The sequence below is a fragment of the Pristis pectinata genome, chromosome 11 (genome assembly GCF_009764475.1).
Source record: "Pristis pectinata isolate sPriPec2 chromosome 11, sPriPec2.1.pri, whole genome shotgun sequence".
NCBI lineage: Eukaryota > Metazoa > Chordata > Chondrichthyes > Rhinopristiformes > Pristidae > Pristis > Pristis pectinata.
In genome coordinates, this window is record NC_067415.1 from 39,283,915 (window position 1) to 39,309,669 (window position 25,755).

Here is a 25,755-nt window from a genome sequence, read left to right on the forward strand (position 1 = left end):
AGTATTGCAAGTTATAGTTGATTTTTCTATAATCAAAAATACCAAAAAAGTTTTTTGCTAATTTATTCATATGATATGGACATGACTGCCAGCAATTGTCCATCCCTAATTGCCCAGAACTGAAGAGGAGGTTAAGAGTTAACTGCACTGGTAGGTCTGAAGTTGCATGTAGGCCAAACTAGCTAAGGATGGCAGGTTTCATTCCCTGACTGGCTTTAACAGCAATCTAGTAGCTTCATAATTAGTTACTGAGACTAGCTTTTTTTCATTAATTCTACATTGATTTAATTACTCAAATTTCCCAGCTGCCATGACGAGATTTGAACTTGTCTCTGTGTTAATGGTTCAGAATTCTAGCTGTTTGTCTAGTGACTTAACCACTATGGTTAACCACTTATCCTGTATCTTGTTGGGACACAGGTTGGGAGGGGAAGATGTGGAATTACAATTTAGAATGAATGCTGATAATCCATTTTCCGATTATTCGGAAATCCCGATGATTTGGCAAATGGGGCCCTGTTTTCCTTACATCCTTGAAACTTGATAGGTTCCAGAGAAAATTTGTTATGCTAATATGTAACATCATAAAGTGAACAAAAAGTGCATTGGGAAATAACATCCAATAATCTCCTAGTATGGCTTGACTGGAGTCTTGTGTGCCAGATGATCAGAGTTTTGCTGTAACTGGGTAACACATTTCTATGTGGAATGCTAAATGCTATGGCTCATGTATTAATATGTTCACCTTTTGAATAAAGTTTACATCACTCTTGTCACTATTGGATAATTTTGGAAATGGAGTGTTTCATTGAGATAAACTCAATGTAATTTTATCAATATAATTCAAAACTCATTTATTGCACAGTAGCCATTTTTAATTGGCATCTACCTCCTGTAACTGCATAATTTTAAATTACTAGGAAATGAACACCAGATCCTGTTAACTGTTTCAGAGTAAATTTTAAAGATTAGAAACTTTGCCTATTAATACTCTGTAAAAGTTTATTTTTAAAATGAAAACCTTAATTTTTACAGACCCTCTTCAAAGGAAGAACAATTAGCACAAATTCCCAGTGGCAATTCATTCTGGTGGTGTGGCCAGCTCCTAGTGCAGTGATTTTTTTTAAATAACCGAGAAAGGTTTTTATTCTCCCAGGTCAGCTTTACAATCTGGGAGAAACAATAGAAATGTAAGAGAGCTGGGACAATGACAGAGAACTTATCAGGCTCCTACATCTATGAACATGTTATGACATCTGACTATATTTTGAATAAACACTGTTTTTCTTCATTCTTTCTGATATTTTCAACATTGTTTTTCACAAATTCTACTCCTTCCAGATACTCTTTCCTTCATGCCACTTGTAAGAGTAATATCTGCAAAGTATTATGAGGTATTTCAGTCCAAACCTGCACTTTTTTGGCCTCCTAGTAATGTGACCAAGCTCCACAATGGTCATCTTGGAGTTTGTGAATGTAACAGTAGTTATTTTTAAATTTGGTGCATGCTGTTGGGAGTGATAAATTAGCTGTTTCATTCCTGAAATGATGATTAACTTTTTACATGGAATTCTGCTTATCAATCTAAGTGTGGATGTGGACATAGTGCAAGTCTTAACCTGAAGGACCAGACAGCATTTCGGTCTGTGTTGGGACATCTGAGCCATCGATCTTTTTCAAGGCAAGTCCATATTCTCTTATCCTCCGTTGACCTTTTTGTTTTGCCCCCCATTTCTTCCCCCCCCCCCCCCCCCAAAAACAGATTCCGATGGTCCCTTTCACTGTCTTTGCCTTCTAATATGTTGCCTGACAGGTTTTTGTTATCTTCACTCTGGTTCTTAATCTCCTATGTGAAATTCCTCGCGTGCTTATGCTTTATAGAGAGATGAAAAATTTGATTTGGAGTCTGATAATTGAAGATATAATATACCAAGTGATATTTGGAAATCTATTCCAATCTTTTTGTAAGGAAGTGAAAGCTAAATCAAACTCTGAACCTGAAATGACCTTAATCAGAGGACTTTACAAGGCATACTGCCAAGAGCATTCAATCATTAATTATTATCCTAGTGTCATCTTATCAATGGAATGCAAATATATTGGATGGAGTTACTTTTTTTTCTTTAATGAAAACCCAAACAAAATTTATCTTCACAATTGGGGGGGAGAAAACTAAGTTGCTGCTTGTGGAGGGGGCAGGGTTTAAATCTGTCTTTGTCATGACTCTTGAACAAGTTGTCGTTTTGGAATTGTAGCTCTTGTTCCAAGCATAATGATTAACACCTTTTCTGAAGTAGTTTGTGGACCTAGTTGGTACTCTCTGCTTCGTATTAGTTGTTTTAAACTGCTGCTTGTACTTGTGTCTCTTTTGGGTATTAGAAAAACACTTGTTAACCGTAGAACTATGCAGCACAATACAGGCCCTTTGGCCCACCGTGTTGTGCCGACCTTTAAACCTTGCCTAAGACTATCTAACCCCTTCCTCCCACATATCCCCCTATTTTAAATTCCTCCATATGCTTATCTAACAATCTCTTGAACCTGACCAATGTATACTTTGTCAAGTGTTTCCCTTCTGCTGTGACTTATATGGTGCCCCATATGCAATTTCTTGTAAATTTGAGAGTTTATTGCTGTTTTACTGAGCAAAACCATTTAACTTGTGATTACAAGATCACTGAAATATTTTCAGTTAGAATAGAACATAGAACAATAAAGCACAGCATGGGCCCTGCAGCCCACGATGTTGTGCCAGCCTATATAAACCTACTCCATGATAAATCTAATCCTTCCTTCCCTCCCACACAATCCATGACCCTCCATTTTCCTTGCAACCATGTGCCTGTCTGAGTTTTTAAAATTTTCCTGTTGTATCAGCCTCTACCAGCATCCCTGGCAGTGCATTCCAGGCACCCACCACTCTGTTCTCTTTTCTTTTTAAAAAGAAGCCTACCTCTGACATCTCCGCTAAACTTTCCTCCTCTGACCTTAAACTGATATCCTCTGGTATTGGCCATTGCGGCCCTGGAGAAAAGGTGCTGGTTGTCCACCCTATGCCCCTCATAATCTTGTACTTCTCTTCAAGTCGCCTCTCATCCTGCGTTGCTCCAAAGAGAAAAGCCCTAGCCTGATCAACATTTCCTTGAGACATGTTCTCTAATCCAGGCAGCACCCTGGTAAATCTCCTCTGCATCCTCTAAAGCTTCTACATCCTTCCTATAGTGAGGTGACCAGAACTGAACACTATATTCAGAATGTGGTCTAACCAGAGTTTTAAAGAGCTGCAACACTACCTCGCGGCTCTTGAACTCTATCCCCCCCCAACTAATGAAGGCCAGCACACTATATACCTCCTTAACCACCCTATTGACTTCTGTGGCAACCTTGATGGATCTATGGACTTGGACCCCAAGATCCCTCTGTTCTTCCACACTGTTAAGAATCCTGCTGTTAACTTTGTACTCTGCCTTCAAGTTCATTCCTCCACACTATCACTTCACACTTCTCCAGATTGAACTCCATCTGCCACTTCTCCACCAAACTCTGCTTTGCATCTTGAATAAATATCCCATTGTAACCTACAACAACCTTCTACACTATCCACAACACCTTAGTGTCATCTATAACCCATCCCAACTTATAACCCATCCCTCCACTTCCTCATACAAGTCATTTATAAAAATCACAAAGAGCAGGGTTCGCAGAATAGATCCCTGCAGAAGATCACTGGTCACCAACCTCCAGGCAGAATATTCTCCATCTACTACCACCCTCTGCCTTCTGTGGGCAAGCCAATTTCGAATCCATGCAGCCAAGTCTCCATGGATTCCATGCTTCATGGGGAACCTTGTCAAATGCCTTGCTAAAGTCTATATACACCACATCCACTGCTCTACTTTCATCAATTTGTTTTGTCACCTCCTTGAGAAATTCAGTTAGGCTCATGAGGCATGACCTGCCTTCAAAGCTATGCTGACTATCCCTAATAAAACTATGCTTCTCCAAATGCTTGTAAATCCTGTCCCTAAGAATCCTTTCCATTAGTTTGCCCACCACTGACATGAGAGTCACTGGTCTATATTTCCCAGGATTATCTCTTACCTTTTTTGAACAAAGGAACAACATTTGCTGTTCTCCAATCCTCTGGTTCCACTCCTGTGGCCAGGGAAGATGCAAATATCATTGTCAATGCCCCAGCAGTCTCATCCCTCACCTGCAGTAACCTGGGATACATCCCAGTTGGCCCCAGGGACTTGTCTATCCTAATGTTTTTCAGAAGCTCCAGCACCACCTCTTCCTTAATCTCAACATGCTCCAGCACATTAACCTGTTCAACCCTGACCCCTCATTTGGCAAAGTCCCTCTCCCTGGTGAATACTGAAGCAAAGTATTCATTCAGGACCTCCCCACTACCTCCACCTTCACCTCCAAGCACAGTTTTTTTTTTTTACCCCTTATCCCTGAGCAGTCCTACCCTCACTCTAGTCATCCTGCTGTTCTTCACATACTGTATATGTAGAAAGCTTTGGGGTTTTCCTTAATTCTACTTGCCAAGGTCTTCTCATGTTGCCTTCTCGTGTTCTCTTCTAGCTCTCCTAAGTCCCTTCTTAAGCGCCTTCCTTTATAATTCTCAAGAGTCTTGCCTGGGTTTTGCTTCCTAAACCTGAAGTCTGCTTCCTCCTTCCTCTCAACTATAAATGTTTCACCTCTCTTGTCAACCATGGTTCCTTTACCCTGCCATCCTTTCCCTGTCTGTGGGAATGTCTTTTGAAGGCAAGTGGTTAAAGCACTTTGCTTCATTAATAGTGGAACACAGCACTGTACAGATGCTGACTGAAAAAACTTGCCAAGTATTTGGAGTGATTCAGTTAATATTTTGGGTCAGGAGAAGCAGTGAATACATAACTGTATTTTGATTGGAAAGTATAGTGTGAAAACCCAGTAAATGGCATAATTTAATTCTCTCAACTAGCCATTTTGTATCATTACTGTATATCTGCTGCTAGACATGTCTGAAATGTGGGGTTCTTTTCTCCAAACTCTGCCAGACAATAAGCCTGGCTTCCTGATTATAGCCTTTGAATAAAGTGCAGATGGAAGATGCTAAGACTAGAAGGAAAACCTGAAAAAAGTGAGTTAGTCCTTTGAGTCCCTTCAAACAAGCTCTAAGGGCTAAATGGTCTACTCTTAACACAATAATTCCAACAGATATTTGGAAAATATTTTGTTTATTTGCACCTTGAATTCGAGTTTCCTGTACTAGTTCAATCATGGCTTTCCCTTGAAATGTGTCTTTGCCACAAACAGATCTGGTATATGCTATTGGAATGAAGTTAAAGCTCTTTGAAGTAAATACTTCTGTACGTTTGACATGAGACTGCAGATGCTGGAAATCTGGAGCAATGCACAAAATGCTGGAGGAACTCAGCGGTTCAGGCAGCATCTATGGAGGGAAGTTGACAGTTGATGTTTTGAGTCGGGACCCTTTAGAACTAGAAAGGGGAGATAGCCAGTATAAAAAGGTGGAGGGAGGCAGTGGAGCGAGAGCTAGCAGGTGATAGGTAGATCCAGGTGGGGAGTGGGAATGATGTAAGAGGCTGGGAGGTAATAGGTGGAAGTGACAAGGGGCTGAAAAGATGGAATCTGATAAGAGAGGACAGTGGACCATGGAATACAGGGAAGGAGGTGAAGAGGGGAACCAGAAGGAGGAATGTGTGGGTGATGGGCAAATCAAGAGGGTAGGGAGAGGAAAGAAAAGGGGTATTGGGGCTGGTGGGATAAGGGAGACAGGAGTGGTTACCAGAAGTTGGAGAAATCGATACTTATGCCATCAGTTTGGAGACTACCAAGGTGGAATATGAGGTGCTATTCCTCTAATCTGCATCTGGCTTCAACTTGGCAGTAGAGGATGCTGTGGACAGATGTATTGGTGTGGGAAGTGGAATTAAAATGGCTAGCCACCCAGGAGATCCTTGCTGTTACAGTGGATGGAGCGAAGGTGCTCGACAAAGCTTTTTTTTCTCTTCCCCAATCAGTGTTGGGTCTCACTGATGTAGCAGAGGCTGCACTGGATGCAATAAATGACATTGATGGATTTACAAGTGAAGGACTGCCTCACCTGGAAGGACTGTTGAGGGCCCTGAATGGAGATGAGGGAGGAGGTGTAGGGTCAGGTGTAACACTTGGCACTATTGCAGGGATAAGTGCCTGGAGGGGGATCAGTGGGGAGGGGTGAACAGACAGGTGTGTTATGGAGAGAGAGATCCCTGCAGAAAGAGGAGGATGTTCCTGGTGGTGAGATTGGTTTGGAGATGGTGGAAGTTGCAGAGAATGATATGTTGGATGCAGAAGCGCTCGTGGGATGGTAGGAGACAAGGGGAATGCTATCCCTGTTGCATCTGAGGGTGGGATGGGGTGAGGGGAGTAGAAGAGATGCAAGTGACGGCTGCATCAATAGCAGTGGGGTGGGGGGGGGGTGGTGGTGGTGGTGGAGAGATGGGAATGGCACTGATTTCTGAAAATAGAGAACACCTCGGATGTCCTGGAATGGAAAGCCTCATCATGAGATCAAATGCAGTGGAGGAATTGAGTGAAGGGAATAGCATCTTTGCAAGTGATAGGGTAGGAAGAGGTTTAGTCAAGATGTAATCCGTATGTTTTCCTCCTTATGTTCTCCTGTTATTCCTTTATAACTCTGGAGGGCAACTCAGTTTTAATTTTATCTAAGGTTCACTGTGGAAATGTTGGTTCTCCTTTCACTGTAAATCTTGTAGTGATCTATGGATCTTTGGGCTTGTTTCTGAGCTGCAGGACTCTTCTATGATCTCTATTTTGGAAGATAAGGTTTTTTTGGTTTTTCACTATATCCAGCTGAACTAGAGTTTTTTTCAATCCAAGGGATATGGGCTTTTGCCGGTAGTGACTGTGACTTCTCTCATTCTTCCTGGACAGCAGTCAGCCAAGCATGGTTTAAAAAAAGAATTTAAAATCACTTTTTAAGCAAATTAAAAAAAAAAGACCTGGAACAAAGTTGAAACAGATATTACAGCTTTCAGGGAAAATGCCCAAGTTTATGTTTAACCTAAATCAAAATGGAACAAAATAATTTGTAACAGTTTAGGCTTCTAGCATGATATTTGAGATGCTGGCAGCAGGGTCAGCATGGTGATGCAGCAGTTAATCCTACTGCCTTGCAGGTCCAGGATCCAGCCTCAGATGTAACTTTGAATGCAGTTTTTGTCTCCACATGGTGAATCTCCCATTTCCTAAAGTAGTTTACCAGCACATCCTCTTTTTTGTGCAGGTGAGTGACAAAAGAACCAGAGGAGAATTGATGGTCATGTGAGAGAGAATAAGCAGCAGGGAATGGGACTACAGGTACTCCCCAGGTCATGTATGGGTTCCATTCCTGAGAACTGTCCTTAAACAGTTTTTTTCCATAAATCAGAAATGAGCAATTTCTCAGTAAGGGAAAGCCAAATGGGTAACAGAAGTAACAACAGAAGTTCACTCATTTGCAGCCAGTTGCTGCAGATATAATCAAAAGACCCAGAGCACCAGAAGAGGAATGAAATTCCAATATTTTTTTAATTAAGCCACAGTTTAAACACCTGGATGTTTCCCTTTTGAAGATTCTCTGATAAACATCCATGATCAATTGACAGGTTTATTCTCACTGAGACATTGTATGTATTTGGAGTTCTATGGGAGAATTTGTGAAAAGTCCAATCTTCTGTAACCCAAGGAGCCCCTGTAACAGGATTTCTCTGCTGGGAGCCAGCCTGGTCCAAATGGGCTGAAGGCTGCCTCCTGTGCTGTAGTAAGTATTGGGGAATGACTCCTAGGTGACTTTCATCTTTCCAAGTTCACGTTCTCAAAAAAAGCATTATCTGTTTCACTTTTATTGTGGCAGTTTTCAATAACTATATTTGAAGTTCCTTCTGAGGCAAAGCAATTACATTTTTATTCAAAACTGCCTTAAAGAGAATTTAATCTTTTCCCCTCCACCCACATCACCTATTTTGATCTGGTTCAGCATTTTTTTTAAAGGATTGTGTGCATCTGTGTCTGGAGGAGGATCGGTAAATCAAGACAAATCCAAGGTTTCAAATAAAAATGCAAACCAACTTTTTAAAAAAAAAATCAACAGTTTTGCCAATTCATTTTGTAGTCTTCCTTGTAATATACAACTTCATTTTTAAGTTCTGAAGCAGTTGTAATGTTTGCTGAAGCTAAAATGACATCTAAGTATCCATGTGGCTTTTTAAGGCTAGATTTCTGCTGCCGTACTTGACTGAATACAGTGCAACACTTTTTGTTTGCATTTCTTCTCCCTTATTCCTGCCATTGTGCCTATTTGTCAGTTGCTAATATCGTATATTGAATCATTTGTATTTTGAAACACTTCTATTGAGTGTGTGACACATCTATGCATGTTAAATATCTTCATATATGTATGTCCAAAGAATCCACATATAAATTGCTTTATAATGAATGTTGTGGTCACCAGTCTCTCAAAAGCTTTTTTGATTTGGATTTGCTGCAATGTGCATTGCCTACTGATGTTTTATAAAATAACCATCTGTATATTTAATAACCAAGATGAGATCTTTTCCAGGGATAAGAGGACAATTATTTCTGTTTATTACATTAAAAAGGTTTATTAAATAAGAAACTATACAGTCCATGTGTCTGGCTGCAAAATTCAATCAGTTTTCTTGTAAGCAGACTCTCATAAAATGGCAGGCTACACTGAAGATTGAAAGAATGAATCAATTGATCTGCTCATTGAATTGTTTCTTTTTCTACCCCTTCATTGTCAACATTGGATTATTCTTTCACCGGTGATCATCAGCCTGATTCTTTTACTAAGCATGTTACAGGATATTGATCAGAAGTGGGAACCTGATCTATTTTCTGGCTCATTTTAGCCTCCCTCTTTGTTCAGTCAGCCAAATCTTGATGGTAAAGGACATTTTAAAGTGCCGTCACTATTATGATGTAGGAAATGCAGCGGCTGAATTGCACACAACAAACTTCCACAATCAGTAATTAAAATCCAGTTCATCCATTGGTTGAGAAGTACAGGTTACCATTGTACGTCATCTTTCCTACTGACTAAAATAGTAGACTCCACAACTAACAACTAAAATTTGTTCATAGAAATTAAATGGGAACAACAAAGTATTTATTAGGTTACAATGCTTTACTTAGTTTGTAACCTCCATTTCAAAGTAAATATTTGAGAGCTCTTGGATTTTAGAGCAGGTGGTTGAGGTGAGGGATTTTCAGTGAGATTGAGCACTCTGACTCATTAAATACATCATGAGCGACAGTGTTTTGTTCAACTGCTATGCACATTTTATTTGCATCTGAGCTTGAGTGCATCCTCGATAGCAATAGAAACATGCCATCTTAGCTAAAGAAACCAAGTTATTTCTGTATATTTTTTTAAAGTTCAAAACCACATGAGGTATATCACATTCAATTTTATTTAATCAATTGTAGGAAGGATTATAAGAAGAATGGTGAAAATGCAGCATTGATTAATCTTGGAAACTACCTGGGATGAAAGAGTTGCAGATATTTAGGGTTTTTCCTGCTGGAAAAGATCTAAGTAGTGACTTGACCTTAAAAACAAGGTTATGGTGAGTTAGGAATGGCTTGTTTCAATCACTTGGTAACAGGCACAAATGTAACGTGACCACACTGAATTAGACTGGAGGTCAGAAGAAGAACTGTGGCTATTAGATCTAGATATCTTTCTAGAAACTGTTAATTGGGGGATAGTTGTACCCAAAGAGTGTTCATTCATACAGTACCCATGCTAGCTTGAGGTCCTCGCAAAGCTTTTTTGTAATTGAATAAAGGGAGGAATAATAAATATTTTAAGAAGAAAGTAGGAAAAACCTTATTTGGTGGTTTATGCAGATAAAACACTGCTGCAAACTTAATGGTATAAATGGACTGTTTCTATGCTGTATCCTTCTATGAATTGGAAGTTACATTCTGTAAGAAAATAAAAGAAAAGCTGAAGTTCTAAGAAATTTGAAATAGTGGGTGGAACTATGGAACCTAAAGATGAAGCTGACTCCAGAAAACAGGAAGAAACCTAAAAAGGATTATGCAGGTTGAAGAACCATGAAGCCCCTCTGTGATTCCATGATGAATTTGTGGAGAAACAATCAAAGCGAACATTGAGGTGGTTGATTCTCAAGTTGTTCAGAAAGCAAGGAAATGTGACAAGAAAGCATGTTGAATCTGCTCTTCCTACAGTCAATTTTTGAAGGCTACAGACAGCTCAGCCTCCCAGAATTTTATATCGTCCAGTTTAGATGATGACAAGCAGGTAAATCTTGACTAACCATTAATTCTGGATGAGCTGACAAGATCAATCAATCCTTTGAAGTAAGTAAAACTTCTGGAATTAGTGACTTGCCACCTGAATTATGGCTTTGTGGGACCAGATTGGCCTAGACCTGCTGGAAGTGTACAGCATAATGCATCCATCTGGCGGCATGTCAGAAATGAAGAATTTCACCACCCTCCTCTAAGTGAAAAGAGGAGAAAGTAAGATTAGAAGTAGCTTGATGAGAATTTTTGCAAAAGGTCCTTGCCAGATGGCTCAATTCTCCTCCCGAGAAAATGGTTTGTAAAGTAATGACGTGCACTAAGACTAAACTGTATTAGCCAAGGTAAAGCAGAAACTGGGATTATGGGAGTGATGCTTCCTCTTGGTTGCAAGTAATGAACTGATCATCAGGTATAATGTGCTCTGTTACTGTATGTGGCACAGGTGTAGTCCATTTCCTGCACCTATGCTGCACTAGTCACCCAAGGCATTTTTGAATTTGTCTAGAGTGTGCGAATAAATCACATGTACAGCAATTTAGTGTGCGAAGTGCCAGAGAAAGGAGGTTGGGTGGGGAAAGAACGAATGCATCTGGTGAGTGTGAGTGAAACCTCACTGTGCTGTTGTTCCATCTGCCTCTGATATTGTAGAGGAGGGTCTAATCTTGTTGAAGTCTAACATCATTCCTTTCTGTTTGGTGCAATACCACTTCCTTTCCAGCACATTTTGTGAAGCTGAACAGCCTTGGCTATGAGTTAAGTAGGTAGTGGTCTGTGCAGAATGTTCTCAAGGCCCTTAGTGAGAGGCGCTTTGGAAGAAAAGAGACAGTACATCTTGTGATGGTCACCCAAGCAGAATATCAAGGTCATTTGTTAGAACATTCAAACAAGTGCCAAGATCTTGCTCTGCTGGTGGTGAGAAGAATCTTTTCCCCTGTCAGATGATTCTCGCACAGCTGGAGTTTTAGTGCCACTGCACACTGCTCTCGAGGCGGCTGCAGTAGGGATGAGACTCGTCCATCTACTTCTGGAATATGCACTTGCTGAGAAGGTCTGAAAAGAGATTTGAAGGTCTTTTGTGGAGATTCATCCCAAACAGCTGCATTAACACAGGACTCTGTGCTCTACAGGCTGTTCCCAGGGAGACACACCGAGATAAACATCAACTGCTACTGGAAGATTATCGAGCTGCTGAAAGGTGCCCTTTGGTCTGCTAGCACTTGTTGTTCTTGGAGTAAAATGAGCTGCCTGTGGCTAAGTGTTGCTGCTTGAACTGTGTTTAAGGGTCTCCTGCTATTACTGATTAAGGGGCTGAAATGTGTAAAATCCTCTGGAACTATTTGCTCAAAAAATGCACATAAGGAAAAACTGATGTCATTCGTATGTAATGTAAATGGAATGATGTAGCCTGTACTGAGAAAGTTGACACATGTATTCCATAGAATGTTTGCAAATTCTGAATAAAATTTTTGTGAAATATAAAAAAGAATGAGTTGTCAGATCTGCTCTTCATCCCCATAAAGCAAAAATTTTTTAGTATTTCTTTAACCAGTCTTCAGTTTTATTTTATTTGACTTCAGTTTGTAGCTTTACCAAGTGCTGGATTTTCTTGGTCAATGTTAACAACAAGCTGTATATTGATTATTTGTAATTATTCATTTGGGTTTTAAAGCCTGCAGTGGGAATTTTGTGAAACCTTCTAGATGAGACACTTCTATGGGGTTTAACTTGCTGTCAAAAAGTTCAAAAGTGTTTGATTTCAGGAGATGAAGGAATATAAAGTGCAACTCCCATCTGTCAGTCAGTTTGAGAATCAGATTCTGATGCACATCAGTCCCAGGATTCATTATTATAAAAACAAGTTCAGCACTGTTTTGTGCTGACTTTAAAGAGAGGGCCTTGTGATTCTTAGACCATTTCCTTCAGATCTTTTTGTAAAACTTAAACATGAATAAATGTCATCAACCCTTCAAGTGACTAAATTTAGTGTTTGGGTGGTTGTCTGCTGACTCAATCATGAGCATTTTGGCTGTGATCATATTGAAGTAGTTACTGCAGAGGAAAATCTTAGTCTGGCTAAGTCAGTTTTAAGAACACAGAAGCAGGAGTAGGTTATTCAGCCACTCGCATCTGCTCTGTTGTTCACTAAGATCTTAATTGATTTTTACTTCAGTGCCACTCCCTTGCACTATCCCCATGTCCCTTGATTTCATTAATATTTAATAATTTATCTAATTGCTGAGTTGTGTGGGTTTCTGTAGAATTGCTCAGCTAATAATATCATTTGAACCAACCTGGGATGGTGGATGCATTGAATTTATTGCTGAGTCTTTTTTTTGCTTGGATCTCTTTTTGTCTTTGGTACAACTTGGACAACTTTTTAACAATGTAGAAAGGAATATTGGATAACTGAGAAAATGATGACAATTTGGAGCGTGGCTTTCTTTCTTTTTCAATCTTAATTTTCAAATTAGTACAAAATATATATAGCATTAGTAATTATACATTGGTGCTAAGAGATCAGGATAGCAATCATAACAGTTAAAATATATAATCACAAGGATTAAAAAAAAGTAATCTAGACCTCCCATTCTCAAGTGAACAAATACAAAATGAAAGATTGAAAAGAAATGAAATTTAATTATATGAAAGAAGAACCCCCCAAATCAAAAAAAAAATTGATAATAAACCAAAAAAAAAAACCAAAAACTTAAACAAAACTGGACTGATGTTTCTTTTTTTTTTAATTGAAGAAACATTACTATGTCGTCAACTCTGCTCCTCTGCATTCAAGGGTTATTGAGAGGGATCTGAAAAAGGTCAGCTTGTATCATATGGAAATATTGAATAAATGGACTCCAAACTTCCTCAAATTTAAGCGAAGGATCAACAGTACCACTCCTAATTTTTTCTAAGTTTAAACCTGCTATAGTTTGAGAAAACCACTGAAAAGTGGTGGGAGGCATTGGATCCTTCCATTTGAACAAAATGGATTGCTTGACCATTAATGTGACAAAGGTGATCATATGACAAGCAAACAAATGGCAGGATTCCATCGTTGGTAACCCAAAAATTGCAGTAATAGGATGAGGGTGTAAATCAATATTCAATACAGATGAAATAATGGAAAAATATTGGAAAGACATTTTTAACAAGAGGGCAGGACCAAAACATATGTGTCAGGGAAGCCACCTTTGAATTACATCTGTCACATATAGGATTTATATGATGATAAAAACGGGCTAACTTGTCCTTGGACATATGGGTCCTATGAACCATCTTAAACTGTATCAAAGAGTGTCTAGCACACAGAAGATGTATTAACTAATTGAAGAATTTTCTTCCATGTCTTTGTAGGTAAAAGTATCTGGAGTTCTCCTTCCCATTCATTCTTAATTTTCAAGTTCCTCTAAATGTATTTTCATAATCTGATCATAAATTATTGCTATCAGGGCCTTCTGATAAGGATTAAAACCTAAAATTTTTTCCATAATTTCAATTTTATGTGGTGTGGAGTGCAGCTTTCAAATAATTGGTACCATGTTCTTTGGATTTCTTTGAAATAATCAGAGTGCCAAGGAACAGCCCAGACCAGTACAGATGTGCTATAGATGATGCAATGTCTATGAGCAGTCTTTTACAGTCAATTGAGGCCTCATTTTTGCATGGCAAACTCCTGGATTGAACTCTTCCCAAAAGCTTTCAGATTCCAATTCCCATATAAACTTTTCCCTTGATCTATTAACTCACAACACATGTAAGTTGCATGTATACATCTATACTCTAATGAACTTGCTGACTCTGCCTGGTCTCCTTGATATTTTAAAGTTTTAGAGTATCTTCAATCTAGTGATTGTATCCAGTTTTTCTACTTTATGGTTGCCATATTTGGCTGAGATCCTTTTGGGGGGGTGGGGGGAAGGAGGAAGGGGAGGCCAGAATTTTTCAATGGTTTTTTCCATTTCAGGAACTGCTTGTTTGATTTCATCAACATTTTCGAAGTTCAATGCAGTCATGAACTAAAACATTGTCTCATAAGATCTAGTGCTTGTATTCCAAGCTAACTTATGAGAAAGGAAATAAAAGGAAGGCTTCATGCCAAGAGCCTTGATTTTTTTTTTTGTAAATCACTTGGTTGAGTAAATCCTGATCTTATGGTCTTGGTTTTGGCTCCATTTGTCCAGTCATTCTGTTTTTGACAGCCTTGCAATATTGATACTTGCTGGCTTCTAGTGCATGCTGTTTTTCTTCAATACTTTTTGGTGACATTTCCTTCCTGGTTGACTGTAACAAGTACTATTGCATGAAAGACTAAAATAGTTTCAGGAGTGGCAGGCTATAATTTGAGGGAAAAAAAACTATTTGTGTGGACATACTGTGTTCCTGTTGGACAGGAGAGTCATGTGGTGTCTCTGCTATGTAATACTGACTCGAGCACTGTAGGTCGAGCTTGAAGACTTATAAACAGTAAAATTCCAATAATCCAGCACCCTTGGGACTTTTGGACTGGCAGTTTTTCCAAACTATGGGATATTACTCCTGTTAATACACCAACATGCTTTTTAAGCTAACTGTCTTTTTCAGATGTTGGCCAGTAGTATCATAAATTTTCTAGAGAATCGGGCGCATTTAAAGGGAGCACAAGAAACAGAACCAGATAAGCTAGTTGCTGAACCAAACAGTAGGATAGCAGATTGTTGGAGTTTTACTGTAGTGTTCTTGAATTTAAGTCATTACCACAATTTATTTTTAGGTAGATACTGTTTTAATGCATTTGTGAATATGTGAGAGAATTGAGGCAGGGCAACATCTGGTTCAACATTGGGCTTCCCCTTTTCCTATCTTCAGTTCTGAAAAAGGATCCTGACCCGAAACATTGACCGCCTGCTTTTCTCCACGGATGTTGCCTGGCCTGCTGAGTTCTTCCGGCATCGTTGTTTTTCATCTAGATTCCAGCATCTGCAGTCCTTTGTTTATCTGGTTCTACCATACATGTAGTGTTCTGAGGCTACATGATGAATTATAGCCTAAAACCCTCTCCCTTCCATTTTATTAGTAATGCAAAGTACTTTGGCTGTTTATCTTTTTTTGTTAAATTGTGAAGGTACAGAAAACTGAAGTTCTGACTTTACAAATATGAAGTGTCAACATGATTAAAAGATGATATTCTTAGTGAATTTTCTTGGTTTGTGATAGCGTCTATTATCTATTTATCCTGGTGTGTGCAATGTCAGGAAAAACTTGATTATCCAACATGTACAATGTTTTCTGCTAATCTTGTGCAAGAGTGGAATGGCAATGTCAGAATATTCAAAGCCCAGATTATCTATTTTGAAATTCTGACTCTGATCCTGAGAACAAAAATACTATTTAATTTTTTTTTGTTTGAGAGACAACTTGTGATTAATATTTTAACATTTCTGTATGTTCTAAGGTCTCCTGGTGGGTGCTTTAGATGCTGTGCTCGATTCCAACGCCCGTGTTGCACCATTCCGCATTTTGCATCAGATGCCAGGGTCACAAGTGTACTGGGTCATTGCCTGTGGTACGTAAGACCTGTGTAAATTGCTAGCAAATTTTGCGGGAAGGGTTATGTTACAATATGAAAGTATGCCAGAGTAGTGTCAATTTAAATATCCTGGAGTTTATTTGGTGAATACCAACTCTGAAATTCTGTTAAATCTGATATGGTTCTGATTCTTCTTCAAGGGATGCCTTTCCTGCTATAATCTTCCAAAATATAGGAACACTGACTCAAACTGATCCCAAACCCCCTTTCATACTGATCCTTTACCATGAATTCTTTTTTGGTGTTCCCATTTAACCCAGTGAAAACAGCATCTGTAACATTTCCTTGAAACTTGACTTTTTTGGAATGTAAATAAATTGTTGAAAGTTGATTTGTACTGGCAATTGCTGTCACTAGGAATGAAGATGTAATGTCATATTTAGTTGTAAGAGCAAAGTTATGAATGGGCTGATGTCGTCTACCCAATAAAGCAATAATCTTGTAATGGATACCCACATTTCATTGCTGAGAAATTGCACGCTAATTGGGAAGCTGTTCCCAAGAGAAACAAAGACTTCAAAACTCTGTCTGGCAACTGCTTTTACTAGTCTTTTTCCTTTCTGGGATCCTCTGGGCCAGACGCCAGTTATCAGCTTTGCTTGACCCAATGAGAAAATTAACATGAGCATATCTACTCTGGTGATGTAAGAGTATCATTAGAAGAAAGTCTGCACAAAAACATTTTATGCTAATTTCTGTCTCTACGTATCCAGATCAGAAGTTGGTGTGATTTTTGTTTTTTAATTTCACTCAATTTTGAAATGTTAAAGTGAAAAAGAGGCTCCTTTTAAACTTTCGCCACTGAACATAAAGTATCAAAATGTAATGTATGCTTTAACTTTTTTTTGCACATAATTCTTTAAAAGGAACCACCGTAGAAGAAATTCATCAACACTGGGAATGGTTAGAACAGAATCTTCTGCACACTCTTTCAGTATTTGACAACAAAGATGATGTTATCAGCTTTGTTCATGGTAAAGTAAAGGTAAGAATAATCCAGCAAGTTTGCGAACAACTGCATCATTTGGAAAAAGCTCTAGGAGGTCGGGTGGAGGTATCAACTACACTTTTCATTGTGCAATATACAAAACGTAAAAGACTGCTCTGATATTGTTCTACAATAACTATTCAGGGCCTATTTTTAAACATTACAAAGAAGAATTTATTCAGTGTAAAGTTTGGAAGTAAAAGAAAAGCCACTTTTAATGGAAAGCAGTTGAAAATCATTCAGATAATTAGCATTGTTACTGGCACCATTTTAAGTAGTATAGGAGAACTAGTTTCCCCAACATGAGGGGAATGATCAATTGGTTACTGGCTCACTATGCACAGAAATGTGTGATAGCCTTGTTTGGATTATTTTTAGTTTAAATAGGGTTCTCAGGAGCAATATAAGATCCTTGTAAAGCACAATGTTATACATTGCATGGGTTTTTTTTACCCAGAGAGTGGTTAGGGCATGGAATGTGCTACCTGGGGCAGTGGTGGAGGCAGGTACATTGGTCAAATTCAAGAGATTACTAGATAGGCATATGGAGGAATTTAAAATAGAGGGATATGTGGGAGGAAGGGGTTAGGTAGCCTTGGGTGAGGTTTAAAGTTCGGCACAACATTGTGGGCCGAAGGGCCTGTATTGTGCTGCACTGTTCTATCCAAAAGCAGATGAAGGCTATCATGAAAATGTACTTGCAGGAAAATAAAGGTTCATATTCACATTATGCTATTACTGCTAAATGCCACCACTTTGTATGTGAATCATGGAATTATTAAGAATAATGGAGCAGATCTTCTGTCAGCCTGAAGTTGTAAATAGCTGGCTCTGGGTCATTTGTTTTTGCTCTAGCGTGGGACTGACGTGTTCCATTGTATGTTTCGGCAGAGCGAAGAGGCTATTTTGGCTCGGGTAGCCAGTTGCATTCAAAGGGTCTCCTTGAGCTGGCGGTGATACCTTGCCCCAAGATGGGGGCTGCTAGTGTTGGGGCTTGGGTGTTAACAAAAAGTTAATCTTGAAACACAGCACAAAAAGTATACTGACATGCTAGAAATTTAATTGAAATAATTAAAACTAACTTGAGTAATAAAAACACAACTACTTGCCTTTCTCCTGGGAGTCAACTTCTCGTTCATTTAAATGGGGACTGCTAGGCTTGCAACAAGTTTAACCTGGCACGCACTTGGGTAAATTTTCAACCTGAGAGCTAAGAAATCTGTGGAAGTCTGCTGCTCTGCTGCACTGCACAAGGAACCTATTGGAGCAATGCAGGCAGATGGCAGCATATGCAGAAGGTGTCATTCTCAATTTATACCAGTATTAACAATAGAAATCAGGACTTCTGAGTGTATATGAAGGCAAGCCCACTATTGGGGTGGGGGTGGGAAACCTGATCAATTTTGTGACTCATGTTGGACAAAGTTGGCACATAGTACTTTAGCATGACCTCTTTTGTGATTTGAGGTTGACATTTGCAGCTAAAGCATAAGCCTGGAGTTTCTACTTGGGTGCCAGCCTAATTGGATGAAATTTTAAATTATGCTAAAAGGTTACAGAATTGTAAACATGTGAATTGTACCCATAACTATACATGAATTTTCATGATTTTTGTATGTTTTTTAATGTACATATGAAGTCCATTTATTCCAAATTTGTTCCTGCCCATTTTCCATTCTGATAATGAAGAATCCAGCCACTAATTTATTGTGCTGTTTGGTTGCATTGATTTTGGGCAACTTCTCAAGCTTTTTACACCCATAATATTGGGTAGTAATGATGGAAATCTTTGCAAAACTGACAGCATATCCAGCAAATCTTGATTGCATCCCATTCAAAACCCCACAGACTAATTAATTTAGGAGATATAATTACAATTGCAATTAATTGTTAAATGGCATTATTTACCAAAACACAGATTTCCTTTGTGTCCCTTGACTTTCGTGCATTGATTTTGAACATATGTGAAATATTTTCTGATGCAATTGTTTATTCAATCACTGTCTCTATATATAGTGTGCCTAGCTACTGACTTGATCAAATGCACATGACAGAGAATTTTAATTATGTGACATTGTGTTTTTATTATAGTTATTCAATACTGCAAAAAAATTACAGCTGCTGTAACTTTTTAAAAAAAAATTGAAAATGCTGGAAAAGCTCAGGCCTGGCAACATCCCTGGAGAGAGAGGTTTCTATTTTTTCTCTCCACAATGCTGCCTATCCTGAGTATTTCCAGTGCTTATTTCAATAAATATAAATCCCTCATTATAGCTAAAAATATGGTCTGTTCGGTGACTAAAGTTTGAGTACCAGAATAAGTGAAGTGGAAAATGTACAGTTTCCTTTTGCAATTAGTTGTGTTCCAATACAAGTTTGTAAATCTGTTTGATTAGGGGCTTATAGCGGAAGAAACCAGAAGCAAGTTGGCAGAACAAGAGGAAGACCCTGAGAAATTCCGTGAGGCTTTGGTAAAATTTGAAACGAGGTTTAATTTCCCAGACTTGGAAAAACTGGTGACCTATTATTCATGTTGTTGCTGGAAAGGGCGGGTTCCTCGACAAGGTTGGATTTATCTCAGCATCAACCATCTCTGTTTCTATTCATTTCTGCTCGGCAAAGAAGGTAAGAATAAAACACTAATGTGAGTAACTTGACTGTAGGGGGAATCTTTTCTGATTTTATTGTTTTGGCATGTACGGCATCAGAAGACAAGGGTACACTGATAGCAAAGTTAATATGCTATTTCATCATAGAACCATAGAATACTACAGCACAATACAGGCCCTTCGGCCCACCATGTTGTGCCGATCTTTAAACCTCGCTTAAGACTATCTAACCTCTTCCTCCCACATATCCCCCATTTTAAATTCCTCCATATAAATGACAATAAGTTACAATGACAAAATTAAAGGTGCTGTATCACAGCATTCACAACAGGGTGAATGAATTAATGGCATCTATAGTTGTCTGATTGTGGCTTGCAGGGTGATCAGAATTGGAAACAAAATATTCCAGGGTGTTCAGTATTTTAGAATGACAGACAAGGAAAGGGAGGTGGTGAAGTACCAGTAATAAGGAAGATCACTGCAGTGTGAATGATGATCCTAGTTCATGATACAGAACTCAAGTTAGTTTGGGGTGAGCTTTGAAATAGTAAAATGTAGTAAACATCGGTGTGAGTAATTTATGGGCCAACAAAGAGTGCTTGATATTGGGTATAAATCGGGAAATTAGTAATGTGTGTGGATAATAAAGTCATCAAGGGAGACTTTAACTATACATAGACTGGATCAATCAAATCTGCTGTAATAAGATGGAAGATCAATTCCTGGAAAGCATTCAAGATGCTTTTCTGGGTCAATATGCGAGGAACCACCTAAAGAAAAGACTACTTTGGATCCTAACTAGTGCAGCAAGAAGGGGTTGATTGATGACCTTGCTGTCGCGTGGCCTTTGGGGAAGAGTGACCACAAGATGATAAAATTTTACACTGGGTTTGAAAGTGGTGGAACTGGAATCTTAAATCTAACCAAAGAACTATGGGCTAATTATTTATCTCAAAACTTGATGTTCACTGCATCTTGAAGCACCCTGGAAGCAAATATTAATCCAGTAATATCACGTACATCTCCAAGTAATCTTCTGTACTCATTGTAGGGAAAGTGAAAAATTGTCATTGGAAATCTTGATCAGTGTTTATTTTGAGAAGAAATCACTTCAGGGGAAAACTGAACTGATTTTTATTTTTCCACTTTATTTGAGAGCTGGGAAGCTTGGCGATTAGTGTTTTTATTGCAAATCTAAATTGAAAAAATCTCATTGATCAAAATATCTTATCCCTACTTGGTATTCAGTTTGGTTGTAAAAGTGATATGATTGTTGAGAAACTGAAGTCATAGCAATGGGAAAATAAACTTTTATTCCATTTTCAAAATTGATATTCAGTAATGGTGCTGCTGGATGTCAAAGTCTGTCTAATTCAGTCGTACAGATTTTACTATTCCAGTTCTGATTGTCCTTGGTCTCCATTACAACCTTGTTTATAAACTTTGAATAGATGGGTTATTTGGTCAACACCTTTTAAAGACATGTTAATGTACAAGATGCAGTTAGAATTGTAATGATTTGTGAAATGGCATTATTTACCAAAAACCTATTTGTTTGCGTCAGTTTGCAGGCATCGGCTGAGGTCTTTAGATGGTGTGGACACCATTGCATACTGAAAGCCTTTTGCAGGTTCCCCTTCCATGGAGTGCACAAAGGAAATTGGGTTGGAACTTGAGCCATTTCTGAGGGGCTGTGGAGGAAGAGGCTGGAAGTGAGGGGGCGGGGGGAGAGAAAGAAACATTCAAGGCAGTTCAATGAGTAAGGGTTTGGCATGAAGGTGGGGACCTTGGAGTTTGGCGAGTGGGCTGGATAGTGGAAGAGGGAGGTGGTATTTGCTCTTCTTGGCAGATTGGTAGGTGGATGAGGTGGTATTGGGAGCTAGGACATTTTTAATTCCTGTATATATTTTTATAAATATAATGCAAACAGTACATGCCTTTCTTTGTTTAGTGTGCCATTAAACCAATACACTGTTTGCACTTGACCAGTGCCACTTGTGTTTCCTCTTTAAGTAATAAACCCATCAAGTGTTACACAGGATCCAGTCTCTCAGTGACCAGTGGCAGCGGAGTCTTGGACTGTGGTTCTTCCTCACAAAGCCCCTGCAGTGGCTTTGCTGGGGCACGAGGAGGAGACTCTAGCAAGTACTGTGCTGAACTGAATGGGAAAGTCTCCTTTAAGTCATGCTGGAAAAGAATTCATTGTCACTAAACAAAATGACGCAAGAGATTGAGAATACCCTGCACAAAACACCAGGCGCCATTAAAGGGGAAATGATACAGACTTCTTCCTCTGCATCAAAAGATGGGTGTGGTGAGAGAGAGAGAGAGGAAAAACTAGTTAGCTGCAAAAGAAGTCAATTTTCTACATTTGGAAGGTGGCTACATCTGTGCTGAGGAGGGGGAGATGGTGTAAGATTAAGCAGCAAGCATTCATTCCAACCACCCTGTTAATTTAATGGTATATTTACATGGCATATACTGAACTTTTTTAGTGTCCATTGTTAATCTGACAGGAAATGGCTTACAATAATGGACTGGGGAGAGACTGACATAGTGACACTAGTATGGTTTATATTACAAGTGTCTGGGGAATACTGATCATGAATCAAGGTAATTTGTCATCCATAGTTTGTGGGAATGTGGTTAAGTATGCTGTTAATGTGCTTGGCACTTTAAATTCTAGGCATGCAAAAGAAATTCTATTTCCCCTGTTTATACTTGAATTGCAGGAGCAGTTGCTGGAATATACTTCCAGTTACAAGACAGTGTTGTAGGGTGTGAGAGATGTTTATCAAATGCAAGGGTTTTGCTGTAAACCTGTGTGCAGTGAATATTTTCTTCCCATATTTATACAAAGAAATTAGTCAATTTTCTTTTTTAAATATGCTTGAAATTAATGTTGAATAATTAACAATCCATGCATAACTATCTTCATTAAAAAAAATCATCTATGGTTTGCAGTTGGGAGGTAAAGCATCTGCTTCATTTCCAAATCCCATTCTTTTGGAAATTTTTCAGATTTCAGTGTAGTAGTTGTATCTGTTTTGGGAGCATTGCTATTGAATAACTGAATTGTAAACCTACTCCACCTTGGGTTTGTGACCATTTTGTTTTAGTAGCCCTTTGTTTCTGCAATGATGCTCTTGAAGGGAATGTTTTTTTTGCCCTTTTGTCTGTGAGCTGGCTAAGGTTTAGTAAGTTTTGTATTTGCTGTTGAGGGGATCTGGGTTTCTGACAGGAAATCAACATTTCCTTGTATTGTTTGGGTGACTTTAGCCCCCTTTATAAACCCCTTGGATGAACTCTGCAGTTATATTGACAAGACACTTTTATGGATTATATTCCATTCAGTAAGTCTTTGACAAATATGGTTGCAATTCTTGTCTTGGTTGAGTTCATAATTTTTCTAACTTTAAAAAGGTCAACAGTTATGGGCTGTATTTCCACAGTAGAATTTAGTGTGTAGTAACCTGGATTTTCCTGAGCTGGGTCAACTCATGTCCACGATACTATTTTTAGGTCTGAAGACTTTTTGGCCAAGTCAACACCAGAGCCAAGTGGCAAGGCTCCAAGCAGCAATTCTGCCTTAAATGATGCAGTTGGGTGCTGTGAAGGATCTTATGGGCCCTGCACTCAAATCTCCCCTAGGAAAACTTTGGGCAGCAAAGCCTCACTGTCCCTTCTCAACACCACCCCCCCCCCCCCCCCCCCCACCACCATCAGGCCTGGCTTTGCCAGCTATCAAAGCTTTTTGATGCTTTTGAATGTCTGACATGTGTCACTACCATTTTAAACTATTAAAAAATCAAAAAATGATATTAGGATTTTTATAAAGGCATAACTACTGACAAAACACAGCAAAGTAGCCTGATACCTCAGTGGTCTTGCTCAGTACTACAATGACATGATCACCATTTCCTCCTTAAAACCCAGTTGCTGGACCAAAACATTTGTCAAGAGGGCCATAGAGGGAAAAGAGTGCAACAAAGGAGTGTTTTCCAAAATTTATTCTAGGCCATGGAGCTTTGGTGCCTGAAGGAATGTCAGCTAGTTATGAGATGCAGAAGAGCTACAGTCCAAGAGATGGGATGCTTGGGAATGGGGATGTTTAGCAATGGAAGTAATCCTAGTACCAGGAAAGAAAGATGAGATGGAAGGATTTAAATAAGGATGAGAATTTTAACTTGGAGGTTTTGGTGAAAGAGGTGCCTGGAGTTGGGTTGGATACACACTTGTGTTTTTTGGGTGAACTGAAGTGTATTGAAGAAGTAAGTGGCTAAATAAAAGCTTCATCCTTTCTACGCTCATCCCACCATTCATAAACTCTGGACCAAGTATTAGAAGTGTGGACTGGAGGCTAGTTCCAAAACAATAATAAAAGAATGACATATCCCTATGGAGAGGTTTTCTTTCCATCATTTGGTTGAGGCTTCCTTCATGAAGTGTATTGTTGGTCAACACATCAAGTGCATCAATGCTTTTAATTCTGCTGTGGTAGATACTAGGAAATAATTTTTGCCAGTTTGTTTTTTTTTAAGGTAGCTTGAAAGCTGCAATCCTGAATTTTATGCTTTGTTATTTCAGTGAAACTCGTTATCCCCTGGGCTGATGTGAAGAAGCTAGAAAGAACCTCAAACACACTCATCACAGAAATAATCCGAGTGACTACTCGAAGTAAAGAGCGTGATTTCTCCATGTTCCTTAATATAGATGAAACTTTCAGGCTTATGGAACTGCTGGCAGATGTGACTATTCGAAGACTGCTGGACAATGAGGCATTTGAATTGGATCCATCTCTACAAGAACCTACACAAATTACTAAAAAGTAAGAAATAAATTCAACTTGATTTTAACTAACTGGAAAATGTATCTCCATTTTGTTTTTGAATTATGTAAAATGTACGTTTTTACATTTGTCTTCCGCCTGAGATTTTTTTTGTTAATTTAAGATCACATGCATGTTCATTGAATAATTATGAAAATTTTGCTTCCTCTTTTGCCAGAGAGACAGTCCTGGAAACTGAATTAACCTAATGTGTGGATTTGTCTTGTAATTTTGCATTTTCTGGGATATTGGCATTGCTGACAGACCAGCATTTACTGCCCGTTCCTAATTGTCCTCGAAGGTGGTAGTGAGTTGCCACCTTGAACCACTGCAGTCCTTTTGCAGTTACTTGCACTTTGAGTTTGGAGTTCCAGGATTTGTGCTTGGTGACCATGAAGGACCAACAATATATTTCCAAATCAGGATGGTGAGTGACATAGAGGAGAACCTGAAGGTGTCTGTATTCCCATGTGCTGTTTGGGAGATTGTCAGTGTAGGTTAGTGTACTGCAATGCTTTTTCCAGATGGTATATGCTGTAGCCACAATGCCAGTGATGAAAGAAGTGAATGTTTTGGTGATTGACTAGGTGCCATTCAGGTGGGTTTCTTTGTCCTGGACTGTCCAGCTTCATGAATGTTTTTGGAGCTATGCTTATTCCAGCAAGTCAAGAGTATTCCATTGCATATCTAATTTGGGCCTTGTAGGTGGTGGAAGGAATTTGGAGTACCAGGGAGTGAGTCACTTGCTGCAGGATTCCCAGCCTTTGACCTGCTCTTGTAACCACAGTATTTATGTGGTTGTTCCAATTTGAGTTTATGGTCAATGGTGAACCTCAGACTATTGATGTTGGGAGCACTTGGCAATACTAATGCCACTGAATGTCAAGACAGGTAGTTCAACTCTTATTGGAAATGGTTATTACCCAACACTTTTTGTGGCATGAATGTTATTTGACACCTTTATCAGACTGTACCTGAATGTAGTTCAAGCCTTGCTGTATGTAGGCAGCAGCTGCTTTATTTACTGAGGAGTTGCAAATAAAATTGGATTTTGTGTAAACAATGACAAGTATCTGATCTTGTGATAGAAGGAAAGACGTTCATGAAGAAGCTGAAGATGGTTGGGTTGAGGACATGGCCCTGAGGAACTCTTGCCGTGAGGTCCTGGAAGTGGGCTAATTGACTATCAATGACAACAATATGTGAAGTGTTCTCCCTGTGATCTGCATTGACTTCAGTTTTACCAAGGCTTCTTGATATTATATTCTGCCAAATGCTGCCTTAATGTCAAGGGCAGTCACTCTCACTTTGCTGCTGATATTTGGCTCTTTCTCAATGTTTGGACCAAAGCTGTGATGAGGTCTGGAGTGAAGTGGTCCTGGAAAAACCCAAACTGGGGATAGGCGAGCAG

General features: G+C 39.0%; 1 protein-coding gene across 3 annotated transcripts in view; it reads left to right on the forward strand.

Moving 5' to 3' along the window:
* The window catches only part of LOC127576185 (TBC1 domain family member 8), a 78,133-nt gene that overhangs the window by 16,395 nt on the left and 35,983 nt on the right, over positions 1 to 25,755 (forward strand). For all 3 annotated transcript variants that reach the window (XM_052026587.1, XM_052026588.1, XM_052026589.1), the window contains exons 2-5: positions 15,785 to 15,895; positions 16,786 to 16,904; positions 19,304 to 19,532; positions 24,104 to 24,344. In XM_052026587.1, the coding sequence (XP_051882547.1) occupies positions 15,785 to 15,895; positions 16,786 to 16,904; positions 19,304 to 19,532; positions 24,104 to 24,344 (700 nt within the window). The remainder of the gene's footprint in view (positions 1 to 15,784; positions 15,896 to 16,785; positions 16,905 to 19,303; positions 19,533 to 24,103; positions 24,345 to 25,755) is intronic.